Source organism: Phycodurus eques, chromosome 21 (genome assembly GCF_024500275.1).
Source record: "Phycodurus eques isolate BA_2022a chromosome 21, UOR_Pequ_1.1, whole genome shotgun sequence".
In the NCBI taxonomy this organism is placed as follows: Eukaryota; Metazoa; Chordata; class Actinopteri; order Syngnathiformes; family Syngnathidae; genus Phycodurus; species Phycodurus eques.
Window position 1 is genome coordinate 6101236 of NC_084545.1, and position 27616 is coordinate 6128851.

At 41.5% G+C, this 27616-nt stretch overlaps 1 protein-coding gene across 2 annotated transcripts; it reads right to left on the reverse strand.

Annotated features, from left to right (window-relative positions):
- Window positions 1-881: 881 nt before the first annotated feature.
- Window positions 882-27019, reverse strand: esyt2b (extended synaptotagmin-like protein 2b). 2 transcript variants are annotated; one of them, XM_061665826.1, is made up of 23 exons: window positions 26517-27019; window positions 22359-22400; window positions 21977-22111; window positions 21549-21625; window positions 21338-21410; window positions 20105-20194; window positions 16354-16409; window positions 12299-12419; window positions 10855-11031; window positions 10688-10770; window positions 9942-9990; window positions 9184-9273; window positions 9017-9112; window positions 7069-7125; window positions 6453-6527; window positions 5166-5252; window positions 4936-5085; window positions 3925-4271; window positions 3104-3202; window positions 2558-2689; window positions 2344-2449; window positions 2145-2194; window positions 882-1709 (listed from the first exon to the last, which is right to left on the reverse strand). In XM_061665826.1, the coding sequence occupies exons 1-23, from the start codon at window positions 26865-26867 to the stop codon at window positions 1676-1678; spliced, it is 2577 nt and encodes an 858-aa protein (XP_061521810.1). In that variant the 5' UTR covers window positions 26868-27019; the 3' UTR covers window positions 882-1675. The 2 variants fall into 2 exon arrangements, with proteins under 2 accessions (XP_061521810.1, XP_061521811.1); XM_061665827.1 differs by lacking the exon at window positions 7069-7125.
- Between the last annotated feature and the right edge of the window lie 597 nt (window positions 27020-27616).

Sequence of the window (27616 nt, forward strand, 5' to 3'; positions counted from 1 at the left end):
ACAAACAATTTGCCTTTGATAAAAGATATGAATACCTTTAAATAGTTGAACATTTTTAAACATAATTTATATATTAATATGTTTACTCGTCATAAAAAAAAAATATATTTTTGTAGTCATACAATTATTTATTTATTTCGTTTTAGATCTTTTCACCCATCATTACAATAAATGTGTGGAGTGTCATGACGTACTTGACAAAATTGTATTTTTGACGTTATGTTTTTCTTTGAAAATGTTTAATCGATCATTTTACCGATGAAATATTGTTTTCCCCACTAGCTCAAATGACATTCCAAAAATATGGTCCCCCATCGTGAAATTATTGAACAATTACAAAAATTATTATTTCACGATGGGTGACCATATCTAAAAAAAAAAAATTACAATTTAAAAAATACCAATTTTATGATGGGTGGGTGTGATTTAAAAAAAAAACTTTTTAATTTCATTTTTTAAATTATTTACTGCAACAAAAAGATGATGGCTGAAAATATTTAGAGTATTAAAGAACATATTTCTACCCATCAAAAATATATTTTGTAATAGTACAATAAAACATTAATACATTGATTCACAATTAATTTAAACCTGGATTAAATTTTGTAATTAAATCTTGTGACAATCCACTAATTTTTTTTATATGTAATGATTACATAATTATAATATATTATACAATGATTTTTTTTCAAGATTACTGGTCATTGTAAATTTATTGTATTACAAAAAACATGGGGTGAAAATCGCTGTAGTAAATGGATGGATGGATACAGTTGACTCGAAGGCTTTATTTTGATGACCAGTCCTAAAAAAAAAAAAAAAACAAGTCCCACCATTTTCACAAAAGAAAATTTATTTATCAAAAAGCCACACGTCATTCAAAATCAATAGCTTTAAGAAGGCAAAAATTACACTGTGGTGAGGTTTTTTTAATTTTTTTTAAGGCACATGATAGATAAAAAGCTCCAATAAACAAACATCTATAACTGCATGGCAAAACAAACATACAAACCTTTGTTTTATTATCTTTACAGTTTGTTGGCGGCCCCGAATATTAAAAAACACACACACACACACACACACACACACACACACACACACACACGTGAACAGTTGTCTCTAGTCTGGTTTCTTGGCTCACATCTGGTCTGAATCACCATCAAACTCCAAATTCAAGTATAGATATTTCTTTTGCATCCTTATAAAATGCCCATAAAAGGTCCTCACTGTGGAGACCATGCATGTCCAAAAACAAAACAAAAATATTGCACAAAGTCCACCTAAAAATACATAAAGCATTCAATTTTATGTGCATTCCATGTTTGAAATCAAACTAAATAAATAACAAAAGTCAAAGCATCCACTGCAGGACACAATATAAACGTGATTGCTACTTGGCCGACTTGTGGGGATCATTCTGCTCCTTTGGTAAGAATTTTGTCACATTTTATTTTCGTTTTTTAATGCACTGCTAAATGACATACGAACAACATCACAAACAGCGACAAGACCTTTCATTATGATTAGATTACAATATATTACAATATTTTTATGCTCTGACAACAGTCAGTCTGGGAAAATGATAGGAAAAGGCATGCTGAAATGATTCAAGATGACAAAAATGTGCAGTACATAAATAAAATGGTTCAAATCACCACGTGTCTTGGATGCTCCTTTACGACGACAAACCATCTTCACTGAGCTCATACCTGCAAAGAAAATATTCATAATAACTGTAGCAGTACATTTTGAAATGATTCAATACACTGTAGATTATATAGATATAATTTTACTTTAAAAAAAAAAAAAAACATTTTCATTGATATTTGTAATAGTGAGTAAAGATAACAAAATTAATAATAGGAATTATAATAATGTTCAATTATTAAAAATAGAGATGTTGTAAGTCCCCTTTTTATTTCTATATTTGTATGTATTTGTTCTTCTTTTTACTGTTTTAATTTGCTTTTTTGTCACCTTTTTTCCTTTCTCCTGCAAATTTTCCTGTAATTTCTCACCAGTAATCCTATAAAGTATGTCCTGTGAATACGCCGTTATGACAAAGTAAAGCTGACAGACTATCCATAATATATACAATACAATGTTAATAAAAGACTTCCAAATAGAATAAAATAGAACTGTACCATTGCGTGTATCCTTTCGCTATATCTTCTCCACTTAAATCAACCAGCACCTGCAATTACACATGGTAACTTTCAACATGCAGAGACTGGAGAATATTATCATTAAAAAACAGCCACATACTCAAATAGACCCACAAAAAAAACAAAATTAAACAAAAACAAACAAAACAAAAAAACAGAAAATGAAAATGAAAATGACCTTTCCCAAGAGGCCTTTGTGTTTGGACAAGATGTTCCCTCCGTTCTTTACGGCAACATCCAAAGTTCTCCTGTGGAGCTCCACGATCGACACGCTAAACTCAAACCTGCAATGAATCCACACACACCATATTATTGAATAACTTCATGATTCTCAAACAGTACATGAGTTTTCAATCTCCCCGTGCCACGTGATCCTACTACGTGAAACTTACGTCTGATCGTAAACGGGGTTGAGGGTCCTTTTCACGGTGCCGGTCTTCCTCCTGCCCGTGCGGCTCTTGTCAGGCAGCAGGTAGAGGCGGACGAAAGGGTCCGATGCGTCTTTGGAGAACGCTATCAAATTTCTGAAGGAAAAACAGACGCATACAGACAAAAGACAAAAGCTGCGTTCGGTGATGTGTCGTTGCGCCAAATGCACAGAGTTTGAACTGCTGCCTCTAAGAGTTAAAATGCTGTTACAGTATTTACGGCCAGCGACGTGTCACTGTCAGAGGCTACTGGAACATGAATTGCCATGTCCACATAGCGTAAAATCATCTTTAATATTTACAACATTCGGTCAGACTCCACACTGAGTTTGTGAGCATTGTCATTGTATGAAATATAAACTGGGAACAGGAAGGCCTTAGTTGGTCTTAGGTGGATGACGCACCCGGTGAGAGGGAACCCTGCAATTTGAGGAAATATGAAAAGAATTCCGAAGCTTTCAGAGAGTCAGACGTCAAGCATTTATACTTGACGCCACTTGGCAAGCTTACCGGCACGCGTGCACCACCACGATGAGCTTGTTCCGTTGGGGGCTGTGTCGAACGGTCAGGTGGACCTCCCCCAGGGGAAACTGGCAGGAGTTGGAGCCACTGAAAGTACAAGTGCGTCACTCGGCACCATATTAGCCACACCAACAACAAAAAAAACTATCAGGAAAACTGACATGGTGGGAAACAGTCTTACGCTATATCACCGCAAATGAGTACTACATAGTTCTGCCTTTGCACATTTTCAGCACTTATCTCCAAACATGTATAATTTATCTAGGAGCTAATTTACAGCATGTGCAGTTTTTAACTTAAATTCACTTCATTTTAAAATCATCTATATTTTTTTCCATGTAGTGTGCGGTTTTTAACTGAAATGTACCCACATTTAAAAGCATGACTACTTTGTTAACTCCATTGTTAACTCACCATTTTAAAGCACATTTCCGCATGGCTTGAGAGTCAAAGACGAAACAAAATGTCAGCAACCTTCAACTTTCAATAATATCAAGCTAATGTTAGTGAAGTCCCAGTACTGTCTGCACTTAAGAACAGGTTAAGTCATTTCCCGGTATCTACTGAGCAAAATGTCTCTTTAAATGATGAACAAAGTTAGATGTTGTAGTTTGGGAGTCCGTTTTACATCCCACTTGCAGTTTTTATAGCCGAAAGTGGTCTGGCGGACATGATGATGGTGTCGCCAGTCTGATATGAGAGGTTGTGGTTCTCTGCAGCAAGGGAGGGGGTTTGACTGAGTTGTTTGGCAATATAGAAAAACGTGACAAGAGGAAATAGAACCATAAATAATGGATTTGTCATTTTACTTGCGCAGCTGTCGTAGCCTCTGTTGGAGCTCCAGGGTGGCGAAGGGCAGCGAGATGTCCGAGACCAGGCTGGGCGTGGAGTCCTTGTGGGCCAGGTGCTTCTGGGAGGCCGACATGTTGACGCCCAGGCTGGAGACGCTGCGCAGGGGGCTGGCGGCGTACGGCTCGCCGTCCCGGTAATGCAGCGTGAGGGAAGAGGCGTGAGCGGGCGGCGGCGTGGGACAATGGGGCGGCGGCGAGTCGGAGGGGGACGCTCTCGTCGAGGCGGACGGTTGGGGTAAACTGGACTTGCGGACCCGGACTGAAGAAGGCTGGTCTGAGGAAACCTGCTTCTCTAGTGATAGGATCTAAGGAGGAGTTATGACACATGACATTGTTGACTGATGCAATATTATAAGGTTTGTTTTAGACTCGTGAAAGGGGAATTAAAAATTCTCTACGCAATATTTTACAGTGACTTTTGACTTGCGTAATTCGGTGGTTGGAAGGCCACTGGAGCAATACAATGACTCGTTCCTTTAAATAAAACTAAAGTAAACCGCCGCTATTTGTGGGGGATTGGGAGCAAGCCCTGCTGCGTATAGTGAAAAAAAAAAACCTCAGTAATTGCCTTCCTGCAAATGTTTATAATTGCCTATATTAATACTGTCGTTTCAACTGCATATGTACCACAATCTATAAGGCCAAAACACTTATAATTTCAAACTCCCTGGTGGCGCCGATGGTAGTTCATCTAGGACCCATGGAAACAACCAAACTTTCCATAAAATGGCCACTTCAAACAAAATTGGCAGACTGCCTTTTCGGGCCTTGGGTTCCTCAGACTTCTTTGTAGTTCTATGCATGACAGACATGCCTACCAATTTTAAAACTGGGCACGGGGGCCGAATTTTCAAAATATGTCAACAGGCATATGAGGATGGGAAAGTCTTCAAAATGTCCCCCCCGCCCCCAACCCTGTTTTAGAGGCTATAGTTGGTTTAAAATGAACGTGTACCGGACCACTTTTACCCGCAAGGCCGTTTTAAATCTGATGCTGGAGCTGGGACCAGAATTCTTGAGCGGGAAGCACCGCGTCAGCGTCATGTCCTCTTCGGCCAGGAGGCCACTCAAGGGCACGGTCAGATTACCCAAGGTGCACTTGGTCTTGTCGTCTTTCACCTGCACAAGGAAGCGAGAAGACAATGTCAGAGACTCTCATACAAATTGGTACAAACAAACAAAAAAAAGGTGGATCTTACCTCCACTTCTAGCTCCTGTCTCCTGGGATTGTGCACCAGAAAGCAGAAGGAATCCTCCCACAATGGCTCCTTGGTTTTGTAGCGGACCTTTAAGAGCAGACAGGAAATCATTTTGTTAAAAAGTGCAGTGGAGCTTCTAATTTAAACTTGTCACAATTAGTTAGACGGGCTTCATTAAAGCAAAGTTCTCGCTGGCTATAAACACATTATCAGGCAAATCTGCATCCACACTTCTAAATCTGCCTTCACAAAGATAACTAGGAGCCCATGGTCGCATATGATACAGTGTGTAAACCGACCGACCACCACATTTATAGTAATAGGATAACTTAGATTTAGAAAGCGCCTTTCAAAGGGCCGACCGAGGAAGCTTGAAACATTACCACACGTGACCGCGCAATGACACACGCCCACACATACAGAGACATGAACACACACGCAACACATGGCCACATGTGAAGGCACACTACGACACTTTACGACACGTGACATACACATAATCACTCATGAAAAGGCATTGAGACACATGCGCACACTATTGCTTGTTGGTCTGTAACAATTCCATTAAGGCTGAGATGATTAATCAAATAAATGAATATTTCCATTAAAAACATGACACCCAATCTTCGCCTCATAGCTTCGCAGTGATCCTTTTTTCCACACAGACTAATGCTACTGCAGACGCACCACACCTTGTAGACATAGGTTGCCGCCATGGAAGACAAAGTGCAATGTGTCTGCTGCAAAACAAAACTAACTAACGTACTACAACGCCACAGCTACGATCACCAACATAAGATTTTGATGGTAGATACCACCGCTATTTAGAACATTTTTCTAATGCCCCCACTACTGGTCAAGGAGAGAAACAACCGCCGGTGCTCTTTCAACGGCTTCATTAAACACTTAATAATCACACGTCCACATTATGTTGTTCAATAACGTAAAATACATTTTTAATCAATGGGAATATCGGTCGCAAAATCGATAGCTGCAACCGGTCCATTACACACTATGAGGAAGGTGCCATCCCTATTGGCCCACAGTTGTTAAGCAGCCACTCAAAAGGTGTGTCCGCTAATCCACTGCGTATTTCCTCCCGCAGGCCCTTCCTACTTCATCGCTCGCTCTCTCCTCATTTGACAGGCGACAGAAATCAGCCACTTGCAGGCATGCCGGATTGATTCCAAGTCCAAAGTCGCCCGAGCTGTTGTTAAACTTCAATGTTCAAGCATACATAGAACATAGTCGCTGCATCAAACGCAAAGGCTCAAAGGAGATACCGACCTTGCTCTCTTGCGTCTTGTGCCCGACGGTTAACTGGACGTAAGGACTCGGCTCGCTGCTGCTCTTCTTTGCCGACTATGTAAAGAATCACAGGGGAGATCGATATCGACACATTGACGCTTCGATTCCGCTATTGCATTTCTTACAAATGACCACCATTGCACATGCAAGGCGACGGTCCCATGTTTTTATGCAAGATCTGAAAGGTTTCGCATGAATAAGATCACATAATATATTCTGTGTATGTAATAAGTAAACATGTTTTCAACATTTAGAATTTAAAAATATATCGTAAATTAATGATAAGATGAAGAGATTTGAATATTTGGACATTTAAACTGTTTATACATTATACTCCATTCAAAATTCTTTATGATGACATTCATCTGGTTGTTTTGGTCCTATTATTAAAGTCACCTAGCTCATTACTAGGAAGAAAGCATTCAGTGAGCATTCAGTGAGTTTGAAATGTGCAGGTTGAACGCAATGCAAGCAAATTAGATCAAGTGCAGGACATGCAAGTGGTTAAAGTAGGAAAGCATCTAAAATGACATCGCACATGCATATTTGAACGATTCAACTCGGGTGTCGCGTGTGTATACTGATCCCACGTTACCTTCAGGGCTTTAAAGACCTGCTTCAACCCGTCACAGGTGAAATCTGACAGGTTGTTCTTTTCAAGGCAAAAAGGAGATTTTGAAGGGAGACAAATAGAAAAATCACATCCACGGTTAGGAGGGTTGGAGTTGGGCGACGTGTCGAAAAAGAGGAATGGTATGACTTTGTCGGGACTGCAGGGAGGGAACACTTTATTAACAAGTTAGTCTTTCTGACGGGCAGTATAACAGCCTGTCTACTCGCTTTTTTTTCTGTTATAAATCACATAGTGTAAGTCAGCCTTGAAAGTAATAATGAAGAACCACATAACAGGGGTCCTCAATTGAAAGTCAAAATGCAATTTCCCCATTGTGACATTCTTCGATAGATGGCTTCTGGCAACACGGGGGTCAAGAGGTTAGCAGCCTGCATCGCAGTCAAAGAGTTCTGGGTTAACATCTCGGCTCCCGCCGTCCTCCCACATTCCAAAAACATGAATGTAAGGGTGATCGAAGAACCTCGATCAGTGATTTTAAAGGTGTGGTACATGGGCGCCCCCTAGTGGTAAGTCAAATAATCATTGCCTCAGTAAAGTACAGTTGTACTCAACTTTGAAATGCATGACATTTGCATTTCGTTAAGACCTGTTTGTTCATTTAGGTACAACTTGTAAAATTAAATTTGATGTGCAATACGTTTAAAATGAATCATTATTCAATTGTTGTTATCTATTACTGTTATTATTATATTTAATAATATTGCATGTCATCACCGGTGGGACGAAATCTCATACGTCCAAATATGTCCTATTTTTACCCAAATCGATACTACTGCTCTGTCCCCATGCCGTCTGTTAATGTCGAGCATTAAAATTGAAAATAGCTTGAAAACAAATCTATGAACGCTCGAGAACGCTCAACATTCTGAGCAGTGTTGTAAAACTCCGCTTATTCCCTCGCTCTGATGGCATTATGTCGCCTCAAGATTGAAAGTCCGGTTGTTTTTTGGGGACGATAACGAGTGAACATGGTTAGGTTAGGTACAATTGGAGTAAGCCTGTTTGAGTTGGAAAGTATTTTTTTAGGTGGTACGTTGTGTGAAATTTTCGAAAAACACTGAACTCGACAGACTACTTTTTGTTTATTACAGTAATTACAGTAGATATTCTCAACTTTCTTGTTGCTATTTTACTATTAATATTAATCGCAACCGATTATGACCACTCCAAGCCAACCGATTAGTCACCAGGCCGTGCAGGCAAAACACAACCGACATGCTAAACGACTCACGCCGATGGTGCGATACTCCGAGCTGTTGCTCTCGCAAAACACCAGGCCAGACGCTCGTCTCTCGCTTAAATTGCCGCAGCCTAAGCTGCCGCTGAAGATGCTCTTGGGGGGAGGGCAGGAGGAGATACAATGAAGATGAAGAGGCGCGACTTAAAACAGACACACAGCGCATATAGAAAGTCAGCACACCCCTGCTACAAATGCCTGGTTTTTGTGATAGCGATACATTTTACCATTGTGACCTATTACTTGTACAAATCAATTTGAAAAAAAGATAACTATGGTTGCACAAGTGTGCACACTTAACTGGCGATATATCTGTGTTCCGAATGGGTTGATTTGGGATTTTTTAAATTGCGCTCAACCATTTCAAATGTTGGCTCAGCGAGAAGAAAACACAGCAACCGTTTAACTCGAGCTTAATTATTATTATTTTTTTAAAGGAACAGGTTTAAGCAAAAGTACACCCATACGATCAAGATAATGAAGAAAGGGAGAATTGATTGCTACTCTCGGGTTCACAAGGAGTTCAGTTGTCATGGAAACCAAAGAACACTGAAAGCAAACTGTAGACGAAACTTAAGCCTTGTGATAATACTGAACTATCCCTTTTATTTGAACAAGTGGGCATTTCCTACTAAACCGGTTGCCTGTGTGTTTATGTATGACTTTTCTTACCGGCAGGTTCTTCGCCGAGTCCAAATAGACGACCAGCAGTGCCGACGACAGGCCGTCATTGGCCAGGCTCCTGTCGGCTCGCACGCTTCGCAGCGCCTGATCGGTCCGAGACGAGGCCGAGTCAGACAACGGGCAACGGACGGCCCGAGACAGAAACGGTCGCGTACCTGCTCCAGCTTCTCTGACGTGGACAGCAGAGACAGCCACTCCAGTTTCAAGTGAAGCTTCCCGGTCGGAGCCTCCTCGAGGTCAAACCACTGCCGAGCGCACAAGAACATCTTTGGGATGTGAAGCAACTTTACTTATCCAGTATGAAGCAAAAGTCCAAGACCGTCCTTGAATTTGTACGTTTTAGAAAAGCTTAACAAACACACGCGGCAAAGACTCTCCTCTCCGTAACTAACACACAGACAAACTAGCCGAAAGTTAGCTCCTCCCCGACATACAAAGACTCTCTCAAAGTCTCTCTCTTAGGGTTTCTCAGTCGAGGAAAAAACTTACAAAAACAACAAACATACAAAGGTTCCACGTCCGGAAAAGCAGTATCGTGGGAACGATTTGCTGCGAGGTTTAAACTGGTGTTAATGTCCTAGATTAATTTCTCTCCATCCTGACCATTTCAACTCATTACCACTTTATTTCAACCAGATTTCAGCTCAGGCATTTATCGTCATTATGGCAAAACAGTAGAGTCGCATTGTTGCACAAAGAAACGCAGACGGTAGGCGGATTTAGCTGCCCGGGGGCTCATTATTCGCCCTTGTCTACGCAAAGCCGACTGGCTTTGCTTTAACGCTCGCTCAACAAACTCACACGAGGACGGCGTCTCGACACATTTGCTGATGTTTTTGAAACGGAACCTTTAAAAGACATCGAGAGCGGGGAGTTAAACTGAAAGGAGAGGAAGAAGAAAAAAAAAGCTCACCTCGTCCACCTTCTGTTCTTTGTGCAGCTCGGTCATGTCGATCATCAGACTGCGGGCAACCGAAATGAAAAAAAGAGTTAAAAGGGACTTATTAGGCAAGGTTTTGCAGGTTTTATCGTGGAACTTGTCTCTCACAATATCTCTACCACTTGTCTACTGGGGAAATCGCTGCCATATTGCGGAAATATGTAATGCCCTTGCATGTGGGGAAGGGGAGCCACAGTCGCTGATGTACTCTTCAGCCGTTTATTAAACACCGGGAGAACAGTGAAATGTTAACACAATGAGCACACTCACACAGTAGCTGCTGTCAGCCTCAGCTCATGATCACACACTCGCACGACAACTCGCCACCTAACCAGGCCCCGCCTCTTAAAGGCACATATCCGACACGAAGATAATACAATACATAAAGTATTTTCTATCTATTTCATGCTTGCAATGGTTTCGGTTTATTCAAATATGTTTACAATGTGTTTAAAAAGTGTGTTTTAATAAGTTTAAATGTCTTCAAAGCATGAGGGACAGGTCAAACTATTTTAAAAAGTTTTGTTAATATGCTCTTTGCTCTCTGTATATTATGGATTTTCACCAATTGCGAGTGGGTCTGGAACGTATCTTCCACGATAAACGGGGGTTCACGTTACATACTCAAGAGGAACCCTTTCTCCCCCATGTAGCCCTTACATGTTTTTAAAAGCGAAATAAAGGCTTGGCCCCCAAAATGAGAATCAGAGGAAACACACCTTCCCAGGAAATCGTCTTTGTCGGGATCCTCGTCAAACAACTCAATCTCCAGGTGCTGACCCGAGTGCTCGTAAACCAAGGCCTGATGAGGACAATTATTGATTATTATTGATGTAAACAGCCGACGTGCGGATTCATGAAAGCGCAAATCCTCAATCCTTGTCACCTCGTAAACTTCGTTCCATTTGGGGTGAAGGCTCTCCTTGATGGTCTTGCTCTGGAAGAGTTGATTGCCAATCTGCAGAATGCCGTAAGGGTCCGACTTTCCCTTGATGAGCCCGCCCAGGAATTTATCCTTGCCCTCCAGATCCTGGGCTTCCAAGAAATGGATCCGAAGCACTCCCTTGGAAGACGTGATGAACAGATTACAGGTCACTGGCCAACTGGATGCTAGAATGCAAAGTCTAAATTATTTTGAAATATTCAGTGAATCATGATTTGAAGCAATTGGAGGAAAATACTGACAGTATAATACTGACAGTATTACAGTATTGGTGCCTTGAGATACGAGTGACTTGAGTTACTCATTTTTCGAGATACCAGCCGTCATTCGACGGAATTTTTTCCCTACTGCTCAGCGCCACTGGGGGGCTACTTTGCGCCGTGGTTGTTCCTATATTCTCTGATGTACCAACCAGTTTTATGTTGCTCAATTAATTTCTTGCTTTGGCTTTTTATGCCACCAAGGGCTTACAACAGCGGAGCTTCATCACTCATGTTTCAGTGAACAGTAATAAGTTGACATTTTCACTAATCCATTTCATGATTCAAGTGGGATGAAAAAATGTAAGCGTCTCAATCGAGGCAGTTGCCCGCGAGTGTTCAACTTTTTGTTATGGTTACGGGATTGAGGCCTTGGCACACTGCGCTGTCGCTTCAATTTGGTATATAAAACATGTACATTAAAATTTGTCAGGATTCTAGAACCCCGTTCACACTGCCCGTAAAAATATTGTATTTTACCAACTTTTTCCAGTATGAAGCGTGTGAAAATGAATGTATTTATTTCCCCTTTGTTGAGAGCAATCGTCGCTGTCCATCAAGGTATTTTTGGGAAAACTTTTCCGCCCGCCAACGTGACTGCTGGAAACATCGCTAAGAAATTACAGTTGGCGACTGACGACTCTTTGTCGCACACCAAGCGCTTTAGCACCCCACATCTATCGATGCGCTGCAACAGAAAAAATGCTGACCCGTATCGGGTTATAGGGCTCCACATACAATATGCACTACTATTTTATTTTTTTTATTGAACCACAAAAACATAACGTTATTATCAAGTAAGAAACAGATTGCCACAAAGACAAAATACAAGTGATAATAAAGGTATTTTGATATTTTGAGAGGCTGTTGGCAATGATCGATCAGCCCATTTACAAACTGAACCGGCGCATTTCGGTGACAGAGACTCGCCACGCTTTGCTTTCTAGCCACAGGTATTTATGAAATTGTAAAATCTGCGGCAATGCGTTGTCATTCACCGACGGTTCAGAATTTGAACCGCAGCAAAACCAACGGCGGACTGTCGGCCCCTCATGAAAACTAGTTGCCTACTTCCATCAATTAACCACCAAAGTCCCACACCGTCCCAGGTTTGTTTCCGCCGGTACCTTCGGCATGGGAAAGCGGAGCTGGGCCAGTTCCACGTCTCCAACCAGCGGGATGGTTATCCGGTTGGGTAAGACCAGATAGGAGGAGATGATGTCTTGAATTAGACTGTCAGAGAGGCCGCTGTGAGGAAAGCAATACAAACAAGAGCCTTGCATTATTTATGAACAAGATGAGTCAAATAGTACACCCTTTGGGTTGCAAATATTCTGGCCTAATCTCATTTTAGCACGGGCAAGAAGGCTCTCGCTGACGATTTTCCATCTACATGGTGTCGTAACCCCCCTAAAAAACGCCTTCTAACCCAAATAGTTGACCGTCTGTGCCTTTTAGAGCATTGGTCCTATTTTGATGTGGGGCGTCCTGTCACGATGGACTAGTGTGCCAAATCTTGTATCATTCGGATACGTCCAGGACCCCGAAAAGAAATTTGTAGTATTGGTAGCATTTGGACAAAATCTCTAAGACAAAGTTGTTTTAGAAGGACACCTGGAAATGACCAAAATCCCCCTAAAACGCTAGCTTCAAACCAAAATGGCTGGCTTTTAAGGCATGGGTTGGTACTGGAATTTCCCAAAATTCAGGTGAAAAATCCATTTTGGGGGTTCACCCCACTAGCCCAATCCAATGTAAATTCACAGTTTCCCACTCTTTCAGAAACGCCCTAAAATGCCACAAAATGCCACTAAAGCCCTGTCTAAAGACGAAAGTAGTTCATTGGTGTCAAGGAAGTACTGCAATGAGGAAATGGTGCAATTTCAAGAAGGATGTTACAAGCCCTTGTCCATCCGCGCTACCACCTAATGAATGTCATCTGAAAAACTGCTTGTAATGATGTCCAAAGGACTCCAAAACAAATAGCCTCTATCTAACAAAAGGGGCACTACAACAAACATCTTTTTGACAAGGCATCTAATATCTAAAATCAGTCGGGACAGATTCGATGCGGCTTTTAGGGGTGAGCCATCTTCTACTTCGTCTTCTCTTAAGCCAAAGATCAAATCGGGTCCTCATCCAAATACAGTATTGATCTTAATAACGTCCCTTGTCTCTGATCAATTTGAAACACTGTAAGTAAGCGACGGTTTAAATGCCAAACCATGTCAATGTCGACAGTTTAGCCTTTGCTAGCAGCAAAGTTAGTGCGACTATAAATTAAATTGTAACTACGACTACCGTTTTATGCGCCTCTGTCTCCATGGCAACAGCAGGTGATTGGCTAATGTCGATTTTCTTACCAGGTTTGTTGCGAATTCTGATTAGCAACAGGAACAACTTCTAATGATCTAGCCTTGCAGTTATTTGAGAGACTTGTTTTTTGCTTGTTTTTTTAATAATTGTACTTTTTTATGATTCTTTTTCACTTTTTTTTCCAGTCACATTTTTGCCAAGAACAGTAAACGTAAACAGTAAACTTAAGAAGATTCTTTTAAAGAGGGCGCGCTGTCACAAATTTGATCTAGCAACAGGAGGCAGAGCGATAATGGTGGAAAGAATTTAAAAAGTATATATATTTTTTATTTCTTTATACACTATGCAATAACAATAAAGATTTAAATTCTAATTCTAGTTATTTATTTTAGCCACTGCCAAGGAAAAAACCTTGTACAGTACATGACTGGCAAGTGGCGAATTTCTTGTCAGGCTGTTGTAAATTCTGCCAAGCAACAAATGAGAAATTCGGTTGATCGAGGCTCGCAAATATTTTGAGGTTGATTATGACTTTATTTCTGGAAGATGTATTTATTGATTTTATTTCCCCCGTGAAAGAAAAAAAATACATATTCAACTTATTTAAATGAATAATGTCAACAAAAAAGCAACGCTGGAAGCGCAATGCTCGCTTAAAAAAAAAAAAAAAAAATTGAAGTTGATATACAGTAACTGCGATGCGGTGTACTTGCACACCACTGCAAACACACCACTGTAACACATTGTTACATTATCAACTGCGCACGTGTTGAATCATAACATTACAACCACGTGCTGTGCAGCCAGCTGATGCCGTCTGTCTGATTTCACCACCGCGACCTCTCCTTCACCTGCCAACACCTCCTTTCACGTGACCCCCCCCCCCCCCCCCCCCTACAACAAACAAACGACAAGACACACACACATACGTATTGTATTGCACAAGCTACATGGATCTATTTTACCCCCCACAAAGGACACCACAGAAGGGCAGCAAGCACTTGTGCTAACGTGTCTGCCATGCTCAGAGGTGGCAAAAGTACTCACAGTCTGCACTTAAGTAGGAGTACAGATAATTAGGTTAAAAAGAAAAAAGATTTTACTTAAAAATTACTGAGTCAACTCATGTATCTAAGTAAAATGAATGTACTTAAGTACAGTAACTAAGTATTTGTACTTCCTTACTTCCCACCACTAGCCGTACTGCATGGTGACCACTCCCAGGACACAGTACAATCTAATCAGACCCCAAAACAAAAATCTGATTGGAAATGTTAGAAAAGAAAGCGCACATTTAACTGACGTATCATCATGACATATGATAAGCATTTGTGGGTTTCTTTGTGTTCCATACATTCGGTGTATGGCCTTCAGAGGGCTTTTTAAGACACTAAAGTGGGGCCCCTGGTGGGAAAAACAGCATATCTCCAGGTTTATGGAAGCCCAACTTTTTATGAGCCGTTTTACAGCAAATTGAAGAACTTTCTTTCACTAAATGTGACCGCAAGGGGTGCGAAATATGGGCTCAATATTATATCCATGTAACAAGGCTCACACTGTTTTTCAGAGAAATAATACTATTTCACAGTTTTTAATTTGTTATACATGTTCCGGCAAACTACTGTTGCCTTCATCTGAGGGTCATGTGATGTTTCCGACATCACGTGTAAAGCATCTTATTGCTAAATTGATTGGGTGTATGGAAATTATATTTACCAGACACATCACGCATCTCTGTTTCCGGTTCTGTAATGTAATACTTGAATGTGTACGTAAAATAGCATATTGTAATAAATAAAAAAAATACTAATTAATAAAAGACTAATTCATTCAAAAGTTGTTACTTTATTATCTAAAATCTATTTAAATCTGATTACTTAGCAATTATTTAATGACATAAATTTACACGTAAAATTGCTTATTTTACAAATATTTGTGTATTTTTTTATTTACAATCCGCATGATGGTGTTATAACCTTTTAAGCAATGCATATTTGAACACAAACAGTGGGGCAACACATGTATACAGACAATATATCAATACTCACAGGCATATATTCTTTATCCTCTGAGAAGAACGACTAATATTATTGCAGCTTATTGAGGAACTGAGACATCTCCTTGTATATCCAGATGTCTGCGTTATACCGCCCCCTGGTGGCCACAGCGGACACACCAGAAGGAGCAGCGCAATGTCCATTGAATTGAAGGGAAAAATGCGGCATAAACAGTTACATTCCTTTACATTCGATTTAATTATATCATTACGGTATGTTTTTATTAAGTACAATATAAAACTTTTAATGTTTTTTGGGGGTAGGCTGGAATGGATTAGCGACATTTTCATTCATTTGAATGGGGTAAGATGTTTTGAGATATGAGTGTGGTCACGGAACAAATTAAAGTTGTATCTCAAGGCACCACTGTATTTTGCAATGAAAATAAAATGTTCAGACTTTTTTTGCCACGTTGCAGAAACTCACCACGGAGACTTTTCTCCCCCGAATCACAAAGGATATGTTCCCCCAAAATCAGCAAAGATGAATTTGCGAATTTTGAACCGCGAATGCGTGCTGGTCCAATGTACTTTGGCCCAGTGAGCTTAAATCGCAGAAGAATGTGGAAGGATCGGCAGACACCCCTAAAAATAGGGGTTGATTTAGAACATTAGCAATGTACGAACTCCCGAGCGCGAGTAATTAAGTTTGACTCCATCGACTTTCCCATCAGCCCGCACATTACCGACCGCCGAATAAGCCATTCCTCTGTTCAGCTATTATCTCACAACCGAAAAAAACAACAACTTTCATTTGGCCGATTTTATCGGACCACCGCTTTTGGACTCAAAAGAAGCAAGGCGACTTACGTGAGCCCGGGAATGTCCAGTACGTTCGTGAGGCCCGTCCAGTTGATGTCGAGAAGCTACGATAAAAAGCAGACGGAGAACGTTTGAAGTGAATTGCACACTTGATTTGTTTTTCATTCACAATTAAACTCCCACTCGGGCCAACAAGCCCTGCGGATCTATAACGAAGAGTGCAACATACGTTGTAAATCGATAAATGAAGGCTTACATATATAGTTGGGTGCAACAGCTCACTGACTGCATGCATTTATTATTAATGGGCACAAGTGAGACTCATTTCGGCTTGCTCAGTTCATAGAAAAGGCAATCAAAGATTGTTGCACAGTAAAACTACTTCAGTGGTGATGCACATTAGGTACACGTGCACAATTTCATGAGCTCCAACACACATAAAATCTGCATTCATTTGTATACATTTTATCTGATTGTGTTTGTTCGCTTGTGCATATATTCATTGCATTGTTGAGTGAGTTAAAGTTGTCACATACGTATAATGCTACTGACTATTCTTACTGCATAGTACAGTATTATTGTTCATGTGTAGTGATGATTCTACTGATAATATTAATTATTTCCTTCACCACTGCTTATATATCACAATTGAACTTTGTAAAGGTGTGAATACAACTCCATATACTGTTCAGTGGCGCCCTGAGCTACGATTAATGAGTTGTTGTTTTTTTAAATACAAGCCATCGTTCAGCTGATTTTTTTTACTCTGACTAACGTGCAAAAAAATTAAGAAACGGGCAATATATGGTGACAGTCAACTCATTTCACAACAAGCTAGCAATTTAGCAGATAATGAACAATTCTTCTGAAAAGGGGCTTTTGCTGTTTACTGCGACAAGTTTACTGTCAAACTAAAAAATAAATAAAGAGAATTAAATTTTTTGTATGAAAACAACCACATAACTTTATGAATGGAACAATATGTAGATGTGAAAGAACATAAATCATCAAATAGAACAATTAAACATGGAGTTACACAGGGGTCTATATTGGGACTGCTGCTCTTTATTCTGTACGACTTTGTGAATTCCTTGAAAGTGCTCGACAAAGTTTTGTTTGCGGATGATACAAATCTATTTTTGGCCCCTTTGAACTAAAACAAATGATAAACAAAGAACTTATTGAAATTGATAGTTTAAAATAGTTTAAATCTAACAAGCTCTGTTGCACGCACCCAAAAAAAACAAAGACAATGCTGAGCACATACATCTTGTAATTGATGCACAGGCAATATCGAGAGCAAGGACCACAAAATTTCTGGGTATGAACTTAATTTTAAAAGTCATTGATTTCCTTGTAAAAAAGCTTTCAAAATATGTAGGCCTCTTTACTAAATTGAGATATTTTCTTTCATTTTCATCACTTCTTATGTTGTACAAAACTCGATTTTAACCTCAGCTAAATTACTGTAATGTCACCTGGTACAACACGTTTTTTATTTTATTACGGTATGTTTTTATCAAGAATATTATAGAGTGCTATGTTTCTTACTTAAAAATCAATGGGTTTTTTTAGTGGGAAAAAGATGATTTGACATATGAGTGTTATGAGTTATGCGTGTGGTCATGGAACGGATTGAACTCGTATCTCAAGGCACCGCTGTAACTGGTGTTTTGGATCTCTCACTAGACTGCAAGGGTGTACTTAATGAAGTGTCCAGTGAGTGTTTCCAATGCTGCTGCGGGCTGCTTTGGCTCCACTTGATGAGCCATAGCCACACGTGGGACGAGCCATACGTGGGACAAATTCTCATGTGGAAACAGCTGTTTAAATTTTTAATAAGAGCACCAGCAGTCCTCCTCAGGGCCTCATTAGCACTGTTGAATGGTATAATGAGCAAAGATGCAATTAAACATAGTTGTCATGGGTGGGACTGTACAGGAAATAACACAGTGAAGGATGTCGCTATTCACACTCGCTGAACCAGTTTTCATGGTTTGCCTAATGAGCCCACCCTACTTTCCCCATCCTCATAATGCTACCACTGCAGCAGATATTGAGCACTGCAACATGCTACGTGGGTGGCGAGAACAAGATTCCCATTCTGTGGACGACAACGACACAAGGAGGAAAAATGGATATTTGGAAGATAGAAACAATGAAATCGTGCTCTAAATCCGTGAATTGAATCTAATTATATCAGGGATGCACTGAGACGGATACTGTTTGCCTATACTCGTGCACGTAAAACGTCTCCAATACTACGACCCCCGAAATCACTTTACCAGCCTGTCGCATGCTACAGTATACTATTCCGTTCTGCCTGTGCGTTTGACAAATAGCAAACAGTTCTTCAAAAAGAGTCAACGTGTGCCCGCTTCAAGCTGTTTATTGACACACCCAGTTGACAGTAAAACTAACACAAAATGAAAATTTCCCCCATCAATTAAATCATGAATGAAACTTAATGACTGAAAGAAGAACCAAACATTGCTGTAAATCGAGGATTTATATTTATTTTAGAAAGTTTTCCCTAATTTCTCAAACAGGTGAATAATCCATGAATCTTCGTAACAAAGGGAAGAACCTATGAGCTTTTGGTGTAATTCCAGGAAATTAAATGAAATGGTATAATATAGAAACGATACAATGGTATTAAATTAATATACAATTTAATACAATAAATTAGATTTATTCAATTTTGTATTAAATTAATTGCAGTCTTTGCATGTTGCACTGAGCAGCCAGGCCTGTTTGTGTCCATTTCTGGTAAGTGAAGTACATCTTTTAGATGTAGATAAAGTCACACATAATGATGTTTTGTTTGATTTTTGAAGCGTATTTTTTTCACAATGTTTTTGTCATGCACTTCTACTACATTCGACCTATGATGCGTCCTCTCGGATTTACAGTATGTTTTGCTATACTGTATTTGTTTTCAATATTTGAATGTACAGATTTATGTCAACATACACAACAATAGAATCTCTTTACAGACTTCATGACTTTGCACTGATCCACGAGACCTCTTAAGGTCTGGAAATTTCTTTGAGCACTCACACCATTTATGGCTAGCTGCAACGAAGAAGCGCCGCCGCAATTCTTTTTACGTGACTAGCATTCCTGGCGTATAGAAACAGAAATGCATAATGTTGAGCGAGCTTTAGTAGTTTAGTGATTCCGAGTCGTGGGTGTGACGACAAGGGCTGCCTATTAAAAGCTTTGCTATACAACTCCACTGGGTGCCCCCATTTGCTGTAAATCGGTCAAATGTGTGTGGATTGTTCTAACCGGCGAGGCGGTTAACAACGTGTCGGAAGAGCGACCAGAGATTAAACTCAGATGAGTGGCTGTGAGAAAAAAAAAAAAAAAAGGATCTGCAGCACAGAAAAAGCAATGAGCTCCGGGATAATGACGCAAGCTTGGCAGAAATATCCTATTTTATGGCCTCCAATCATATCACATCCCCTCCCCAGACACTCCATTGGGGACACCTTCTTTGGCTTTTAAGGTATTTTTTCAAACAATTTATTTAAATGCATTTATTTTACATTTACATTAACAGTATAATTACTTACGATTTATTATTATTATTATTATTATTATTATTATATTTTATTTTATTGCCCTGTGTGTTAGCATGAGGCTAACGAACGTTCGAAAGGCAAAGTCATGTGGTTTGTTTGAATGCGAGAGTGCCCGGGATTCCAACCCAGAACCCCATAACTGTGAGGCAGATGTGCTCACCACTACATCCCCACGCTGCCCCTGAAAATATAGAATAATGTACCACCCTTACAGGCTTCTTGAGGAAGAACAGGGAAAGCGCTCCGACGAGAGGCACGTCGCCCAGCAACGGCTCCATCAGCACACGCAACACGCCGTGAATCTGAGGGATTACAACAGGAACACGTTAACACAAACACTCACACACACACACATAATGCTGGCACCCTGGTGTTCACCCCGCAGGTTGGAAACTCAATCCCAGTATCATCCTCCACCGTCTCATTCATAACATATTAAAACAATTACAGGGGATTATAGGACTGGCGGTGCGTTCGAGGACGCCTGCTGCTGTCATCCACACCAGGCAACAACAGATGCATGTTTTTTTATTTGTCTATATTTGCATTTGCATTTATATTTGTAATTTGACAGTTAGAAAAGTTATTAATGTAATGTTGCGGCATCACGTCGGCGTGAATCACATAGGCAACGATGAAATAGCGCCGCCAAACTTAATGCAGACTCGACGCGCCAAATAAGTACATGTAATTAAGCACACCATTCTCAAGTACACTTGTCCACCTACTCTTAACTGACACAAATATGTATATAATATAATATCTCACATTATAATCCATAAATTGTGCTTAAAGCACGTAACATGTACAAAATCAAATAAATCAACAGTTTTCAATCATACAGAAAGCTGCTAACAATTGCACCGCTAATGCTAATGGGCTCAAATGTTGATTCATTATTTTCAGATTAAACATTGAGAATTGCAGTTAGCTTGCGTAATGTATGAGTGCTAATTTCATTGGTGTGAATAGCCTTGGCAACTAAACCACGAACTGTTAAAAATTGTCATCTGAGCAACGTAAAGGGACGTATTAAATATTTCCCGTCATAAATACTTGTGACTTATTTGGACTTCAGTGTTGCGAAGCTACCATACAAATGTGCATCGAACGCTAAGGGGTACATATTTTCAACAATTCAGATTATTTAAGACCTTTCTAAGAAATTAGTAATCAAGTGTGTGCTCGTGTAATTTCGCTTTTAAAAAATGGCATCTTGACAGCCCAGTGTGAAACAATTGAGCCATAATAGGATCTGATGAAGAAGACATTCTCGTGCTGCCATCGTTGCGCTAACTTGACAGTGTTGCTAACGAGCGACAGAGTCTGCGTTGGTTGCAGCCCAGGTGGGAAAGACGCGATAGAAATCGATCACCGTGGAGACGCCACATAGAGAGCCACAAAACACTTTTGTGGATCGAATCCGACGCCAAACGTGCACTGACCTGAATGCTCTCGATTCCCGCTTTGCAGTAGTATCGTTTGATGTCCACGTCGATCTCTGTGTTGCCTACAAAGCTGGCAAAGAAACAGTGAACAATTTGCCATTGTTAAATGTTACTGCCAATGTCAGGCCTTGCTATCTTAGCAGGCTAACTAGGTTGTTTATCTAGTCCAAACGAACACTAAATTCGTCACAGTTATTCATTGTCATACCTGATTTGTAGGTCCATGACGATCTGTCGGCGGTCCACGTTCTCGGAGTAAACCTTCACCCCATTGACCCTTAGAGGCTACACCGCAAAACAACAGGCGAAACTTTTTACTCAGCATGATCTATGTCATGTTGACTTTGTTCCCACAATTTCATTTTCATGTTTTGAAAGGGAGGGGCGAATGGGGCCCAGCAAAGCAAGGTATTGACGCAACTGTGCGCGCTTTCATACGACGACGCGGCATTTGCTTCTTTGACCGCAAGCGCCGGTCAAAGAAGCAAACTCCAAACAGGAAGGGCCTGAGTCCAGATTCGAACCAAGAACTTTTTTACTGCGAGACAGACGTGCTAGCCACTAGTTCACTATGCTGATGTGCACAAGCAACTCAGCTCAATTGACACAACGAATGTAGCCGTTAAGGACGCTCACTTTGTCTCCAATGTCGATCCTGCTGAAGCGAAAGGTGCTGAGGTGAGCATTGGACTCCTTAACCGCTGGCTCCACCGTGTCGCGGAACAGCTTCTCCACGTACTTGCAGATGTAGGGCCACATCTGCTTCACCGCCTGACATTGCGGAGAGTATTTCATAATTGTAACAGTTATTATTCTAACAGGCTCATCGCCGTGTACGGCAACTGTCGCAGAACTCCAGTTTATTAAATATGATGCTTAGGTCAGGATGACGCTCCAATCACACAGTGAGAAAGGAAAGTTGGAGCATGAATGTTCATGAACTGCTTTAGAATGTACTGCACAGGTGTGGCTTCATTCAAGCGAATAATAATAAAAGACGGCCGCCGGCTTCTTTTACCTTGTTGAGCCACTCCACTCGCTCCACGTCCGGGAAGTGGACCTGCGGGGAAAACAGAGCAGACAAATCCCACAGTTGGGCTTGATAAATGCCAAAATGTCTTTAAAGGTCAACTACACATTTTCTGCTTCCACGCTTGACAGAATGCATGAATAGTCCATAAAAACTTAAGCCAAACAATTTATTACGAGGCGATTAAGTTTTGGCATAAAACTGGACATCGTTAAAACAAAACCAAAATAGTGAAAGAATTATTGGCACTGAAACAGGATTGCATTCAAAAGTAAAATATAGACATTAAAAAAAACATTGACATTTTGATATGATGATGTGTTTTTCAATGTCGGTCTTCAGATTTTTCGGTGGCAGTGCTTTTATTTTTCTAGTTTTCCATTTTTCTTTCGTTTGAACTTCCTGAGTTTCACCTTCGCTTGGCCCCTCACCCTAACATCACAACACTGCCAGTATAATTAAAACCAATCAAAGGTGAAACTCGAGAAGATGCAACTGAAAAACGCAACACAGAAAAAAATAAAAGCACTGTTTCTGGAAAAAAAAAAGGAGGAAATCTGAAGACTGACCTTGAAAAACATCATAATAGGACCTTTTTAATATATTTTTTTCATTTTTTAACGTAATCGTTCAGTGTTTTTGTTTATGTAAATACATCGTACAAAAACTATGTTTCTGCCAAAACTGAATGCCGGGGTTCTGGCTTCTAACTTAGCAACTAAAATCTAACATTTTGATGAAATTCTGAATGTGAATGGCACGTTCGAAAACTCCAGCAACATAATCAGGTTTGATTCGCTATATGACATAAATACTTGTACTTGTTATAGATGTCAGAAAATGTGAGATGGGATTTTTTTTTTTTTTTTACAAAGTGATGATTTACATACACTCATCACAAGCATGAATGTCATCATTAGGGGCTGGTATTGATTTCGTTGAATTGTTATTTTTCCAGAGTGGAATGATTGATACAACATACAGCTTCATTGAGTTTTAAAAACAAGAATCGGGCGCAAAAGTGTGAAGTAGTTTGGGATTTTCTGTAATCCGCACAGGGTCAACATTACACGTACAGGTTCAATTTATAGTATATTATTCATGCTTGGGTGCAGATCCCGGATACAAGCGGCCGAAATGAGTTTCCTCCGCAGGGTGTCCGGGCTCTCCCTTAGAGATAGGGTGAGAAGCTCGGTCATCCGGGAGGATCTCAGAGTAGAGCCGCTGCTCCTCCGCATTGAGAGGAGCCAGATGAGGTGGCTGGGGCATCTGATTCGGATGCCTCCCGGACGCCTCCCCGGTGAGGTGTTCCGGGCACGTCCCACCGGGAGGAGACCCCGGGGACGACCCAGGACACGCCGGAGAGACTACGTCCTTCGGCTGGCCTGGGAACGCCTCGGGATCCCTCCGGAAGAGCTGGATGAAGTGGCTGGGGAGAGGGAAGTCTGGGCCTCCCTGCTAAAGCTACTGCCCCCGCGACCCGACCCGGATAAGCGGTAGAAAATGGATGGATGGATGGGTGCACATGTCCTGATACTCCGGCAAAATTTGAGCACCTGTCGCTATTCTGATCAAAGCTATCTGATGTCTCGAAAAGATTATCATTATGGAATTTCCTGTGGTGTGGGGTGCAGAAGGGTGAGTTTTTATGATTATTATTTATTGATTATGAACCTCTCCATAAATATATGTGGCATATTTGTGTGCTATTAGCTTGTGTTTTTGTGTTGTATCGCTTGTTACTATTACTGTGACGTGATAGTATCGGTACTAAGAGGTGGATTGAGTCAGGTTAGTCCCCACTGAAGGACCAGGTGCCAATCCACAGCCATCCAGTTGGTGGTCTCTCTTCGTCAGCATAAAAAAGGAACTCACTGGATCAACCAATATTGAGAACAATAGGAAGGTCCAACCCACAGCGGGTCCAATTTTGGGTCCCAACCAACCAGTTGGACTGAGTCTGCCTCTCTAAAAGCTAAATGCAAAAACCCTAAACCCTTACTAAAGTCATTTCAAATGCCTCCTATCTGTCCAACTGTTTCAGGTGTATTATATCAAGCTTTGGAAAATGCTGATGAAAACAAGAAAGCTATTTTTCACATTGCTGTAGCGCACAGACAAACACATAAATATACCCAGCGCCGGCAGAAGTAGTTAAACCCAATTGGATTGGACACAGACTCCCTCTTCTTTTTGGCTACACTGCATCGTAAGGACAAAGAAGCAGTACAGATTCAAATCAAACCCAAAAGACAAGTCACAATGCAAAGTTCATTGATGTTAATGAGGACAAATCCAATTCATCACTCTGAAATCCTCAATTTTGATGACATTCTCACACCTTTTTTTTCCGCACTTTGACACTTAGCTGAATTGGCTCCAACAGTCAATGAAGTATCGATTGAACACAGGCCAAAGGAGACGCCCCGCCACCCAGTCAATGCAACTGCCCCCCTCCCCCCCCCCCCCTGAAAGTACACAGAGCGCCCCCCTCCTCAAATGCAGCAGCGTGAGTTATGGAACGCAGTCAGGCAGAGGCAGGACACGGTGCCATTCCCACCGGAGTCCCCCGCCAAAGTGCTTATGCGGCGTTTATGTCATCGCGGGGATGAAGCTGCAACAGGAACATGAAGTCCTACTTAGAGCGACGTATTGACTCATCTTGTTATGAGCTCCACAGCAACAAAGAGATAAGTGAGAAGTCATGACAGGGTTAAGGCAGCAACAACATTGGGGAGAAGGCTGTGGATATAATGCGTCTTTTTTTAGAGGCTTAATTGTGCAGAGACACTGACTGAGACACCAAGCAGCAGTGGGAAGCTGGACCAAGTGTGCTTTATTGATTTAGGAGTACAAGTGCAGGTAAAGCCACTGCAAAATTTCACCTTGTGGGGACAAACCGAATGCTGGCGCAGATTGAAGATTTTTTCACATCGAGTAGTATTGAAAGATTTCCTGTCATGCAGAGGTCCGTAATAATTGAACCCAGACACCTTTCGATACGGACCTAGACCTACTCTTCAATTATTTTACGTTTTGCTGATTTCGCAGGACAGTAGGACACACAAACCAGCTTTTTTTTATTTTATTTTTTTGTGTTAAACCTGACCAAACTATGTTATGAATACACACACAGACACACACACACTCACACACATGCACCACAGACATACTGATAACATTCAGACTGAAAGCAGGCGAGAACTGGTTTTGATAAGGAGCCGCTGAGGGAACTGAACTGTTATCTGAAAGGGGGAGCCACTCGGCTTCCGGATCCCACGAGAGAAGGAAGCGAGTCCAGCGCGCTATACGCTTCCGCCTGACCGTAGCCTTGTAAACTTGTATTCTTGATTTTGTTGTAATAAATACCCAAAAGACAAGTTTCGTGTATCAGGATTCTTATTTGGAAACAAGATCACCACCAAACATTGAAAGAACTGGGAAGAAGGAATCCCATCAAGGACTTTTTCCTTGCGAGGCCGGCTGAGTAACACTCGGGCCTCGCTGAATTCCTTTTAATCCCAAAATACCAGCATCTGTTTGAATGAATTTTTATTGGTGCAAAGCTCTGGTCAGTATCGTCAGTACTGATTCTCTGTATCAGTGATAGCGGGAACGTACTTATTTGGTTTTGATCCGATACCAAAAACTTGCAGCGTTGACCTGATGTTACCTTGAAAACAACAACAAAAGTAACTACAACAGAGTGTACAGGCGAGATCGCAAAATATCAGGATGCGTTTTTGTCGCCTTTTATTGGGGTAAACCATGATCAGTATCGACGACACTGATATCGGCATCAGTGATAACTGGCCCTATTTTTACTCGATAATAAGTGGACACCAAATCTTCCAGTATCACACAACACTACCTGTTACCCTGATTAAAAAATAAATTTAAAAAAAACAGGTGACTATAACACAGAGAGTGAGCGGGCTAGATGTGAAAATAACAGGGTGTCTTGTTTGCCATTGTCCCCTGCTGTATTTAGCTCATGCTGGGGCTATAGGTCTAACGTCATTGCCTCACGTGGGAGGCGGGGGGTCGAACAGCTGGTCCCCAGTCACAGCTTGACACCTCCAGTCAGCTGACAGGCAAAGTTATAGTCGTACAGGTGGAAAAACGGAGCGATCTGGCGCGTCTTACCCACGGCGGTAGCTCCGAGGTGCTGAGACCCGGCACGAGGCTCCTCTCCTCCCGCTCAAAGAACGCCAAAGCCCGGCTCAGGCGGCTCCGCTTCCCTCCGGCAATTCTCCTCCACCAGAAATAAACCACGAGTCCGATCAGCATCCAGCTGAAGCTGAACTCAAAGTAGCCCAGCGCGTAAATGGGGAAAATCAGCACAAAGGTCTTGGCGAACTGCGCCAACGTCTGCGTCAGCTCGCTGGTGGCCGACGCCGGAGCGTCATCGCCGGGCGCAGCGGGGCACGGCGCGGCGTGGCCGTTCTCTCTGGCGGCGCTGGTGCTCGCACCGTGGGCTCCTCGCACGGCCGTCATGCTGTCTCCGGACACGTCTGCGTCTTCCGAATGTCCAAAAGGGAAGCACGCCGCAGCTGAGCCATCACCCTCACGGGTAGCCCCCAGACGCCATTCGACGAACGGCTCCGGCGCTCACTCGGGGCTGGGAATGAACATTCCCAAAACGTGCACCGGGGATCATCTGCTTGAACGTGTCTGCTGTGCTCATCCCGTACAACGAAGGCTCAAGTTCTAACAACTGGACAAACAGCACCATCTACTGGTCATTAGCGGGACGCGCAACGCAATGGAGTCGATACTGTTGATATTGATGTCTCAAATTGTATTTATTACATTGATTGAGACGTTTTTTTGGTTTATTTTTCCAGGCATCTTCTCCTTCCTGACCTCTTCCTTTCTTCCCTCCTTCACTTCTTACCGTCCTTCTCTCAGAACCCCTTTTTTATTCATGCATCATGACATCCCTCTTGCCTTCACATCAGCCTACTCTTCTGCCTTCCTTCACTCCCTCACTTCCTTCCATCACGCCTGTTGTGTTATTCCCTAAAGCTTTCCCTCCATCACTTGAACTTGCTTTTTCTGTCTTGCTCATCAGACCTGGTTTTCTTCTTTCCTTATTACGGACCTCCTTGCTTCCCTGCTTTCCTTCCTTCAACCCCCTTTCTAGACTCACTTTTTAATTTGGCACCATTCCTTCCTTTGCTTAAACCTTCATTTCAGCATTCATTGACCTGTAAAAATAAAACTTTAGAATGACCTTCCCTTGT